General features: G+C 65.2%; 1 protein-coding gene across 1 annotated transcript in view; it reads left to right on the top strand.

Moving 5' to 3' along the window:
- SPOCK2 (SPARC (osteonectin), cwcv and kazal like domains proteoglycan 2) overlaps positions 1–2,160 on the top strand; it is a 2,543-nt gene extending 383 nt beyond the window's left edge. Inside the window, exons 3-10 of the mRNA XM_010714316.2 lie at positions 17–131; positions 221–308; positions 373–466; positions 736–846; positions 925–1,131; positions 1,610–1,672; positions 1,795–1,935; positions 2,015–2,160. Coding sequence (XP_010712618.2) covers positions 17–131; positions 221–308; positions 373–466; positions 736–846; positions 925–1,131; positions 1,610–1,672; positions 1,795–1,935; positions 2,015–2,160 — 965 coding nt within the window. The remainder of the gene's footprint in view (positions 1–16; positions 132–220; positions 309–372; positions 467–735; positions 847–924; positions 1,132–1,609; positions 1,673–1,794; positions 1,936–2,014) is intronic.
- Positions 2,161–2,165: the final 5 nt, after the last annotated feature.

Genomic DNA, 2,165 nt, shown 5'->3' with positions numbered 1-2,165 from the left:
CTGCCTTGCTCCCCAGGAGAGGACAGCACCAAGGACCCGTGCCAGAAGGTGAAGTGCAGCCGGCACAAGGTGTGCGTGCCGCAGGGCCCGCAGCGCGCCGTCTGCGTCAGCCGCAAGAAGCTGGAGCACAGGTAGGAGCTGGGGGGGCGGGGGGAGGGCGGGGGAGGTACGCATTTGGAGTCGGAGCTCATTTGGAGCTCAGCGTGGCTCTCCCCGCCAGGATCAAACAGCACGGGGGCTGCAGGCCGTGCCACGCCGCCCGCCCGGCGCCCGTCTGCGGCTCCGACGGACACACGTACAGCTCTGCGGTAAGCGCGGGGATGGGGGAGTTGTGGCGCTGCAGCCCCCCGTGACGCCACGCTGTGTCCCCAGTGCAAGTTGGAGCAGCAGGCGTGCCTGGCCGGCAAGCAGCTGACGGCGCGCTGCGATGGGCACTGCCCCTGCCCCACCCCCGGCAGCACGCAGGGTGAGTGGGGGGGCGTGCGTGCATGCGTGTCATGGCAGGGTGTGCTCGTGCAATTTTGGGATTCACCTGTGCAATATATGGGGGTGCCCCCGTGCGTCCACACAATGTAGCGGTGCACCCATGCAACGCATGGTTGTTCCCATCAATTTGGGGATGCCCTTGGGTAGCACGGGGGTGCATGCGTGCAATTTGAGGACACACGCAATGGAGTGGTGTGTCAGTGCAGTGTGGGGTTGTCCCTCACCTCACCGTGACCCCCCTCCCCGCAGAGCCATGCACTGGGCAGGACCTGGCCGACCTGGGGGAGCGGTTGCGGGACTGGTTCCAGCTGCTGCGTGAGAATGCCAAGCATAACGCCTCCGGAGGGACCCCCGGCACCAGTGTGACTCCAACCCCACATCCTCCTTGTCCCCGTGTCCCTTTGGGGCCGGGTCCCATGGTGGCATTGTTGCCCACAGCGCTGGCGGCCGGCTGCAAGGAGGCGGTGGGGTGGATGTTTGGGCGCTTGGACACCAGTGGGGACCGCGTCCTGGAGCAGCCCGAGCTGGCTGCCATCAACCTGGACAAGTATGAGGCGTGCATCCGCGCCTTCTTCAACTCCTGCGACACCTCCCGTGATGGGCGCGTCACTGCCACCGAGTGGTGCCTCTGCTTCTGGAGAGAAAGTGCGTGTGGCTGGAGGGTAACGGGGGGGTGCATGCCTTGGGGTTTTGGGGTGTGACAGAGGGGAGGGATGTTTGGGAGATGCAGAACATTCGGGGGATGCATGCTGCAGGGTTGGGGATGCCCGCCGGGGGGGATGCATGCCATGCAGGGAGGGTGGTGCTGGGGGGATGTACTGCACAGCATTGCGTGCACAACACAGGGTGCGTGCAGTGCGGGGAGGATGCACACTATGGGGTTGGGGGAATGCATGCCTCGGGGTCATCGGATGCATTGCGCAGCATCAGGGAAATGCATGCTCACCATGGACGGATGCACGTTGCAGGGTCAAGGGACGCACACCATGGGGGATGTCTGCAATGTGTGGAGGATGCACACAATGGGGGGGTGGGTGCAATGCAGGGAGGATGCATGCCACGGGGTTGTGGGGATCCACCTCACACCATGGGGCCATCCCCTGAACGTGTGCGGGTGCCACAGAGCCGCCGTGCCTGCGGGAGCTGGAGCGGCTGCAGATGCAGGAGGCAGCCAAGGCGCAGCCCGGTGAGTCGGGGTCCCGGGGAGTCCTGGCCCCTCTGATGTGGCGGGGCTGGGGCACTCCATGCCTGGGGGAGTCCGGGCACTGCACGTCTTCTGGGGTGCCTCGGGGGCCCGGTTTTCTGCAGGCACCTTCGTGCCCAGCTGCGATGAGGATGGCTACTACCGGCGGGCTCAGTGTGAGCCAGGAGGTGCGCAGTGTTGGTGCGTGGATCCACAGCACGGCACTGAGCTGAGTGGCACCCGCTCCCATGGTCATCCCGACTGCGGTGAGCTCGAGGAGACTGTGTGGTGACATCCCCAAGTGGTTGGGGGGCCCCATCACTGAGTTAATTCTTGTGCCCACAGAGGACGCAGCTGGGTTTTCAGGAGACTTCGGCAGCGGCGTGGGCTGGGAGGATGAGGAGGAGAAGGAGCCTGAAGAAGCAACCGAGGAAGCTGAGGAGGAGGAGGCCGAGGCGGGTGAAGGAGATGATGGTGGCTACATCTGGTAGAGGCG

Source organism: Meleagris gallopavo, chromosome 8 (assembly GCF_000146605.3).
Source record: "Meleagris gallopavo isolate NT-WF06-2002-E0010 breed Aviagen turkey brand Nicholas breeding stock chromosome 8, Turkey_5.1, whole genome shotgun sequence".
NCBI lineage: Eukaryota > Metazoa > Chordata > Aves > Galliformes > Phasianidae > Meleagris > Meleagris gallopavo.
The sequence above is the reverse complement of the archived record's forward strand: the minus strand, read 5'-3'. Positions and strand labels throughout refer to the sequence as shown.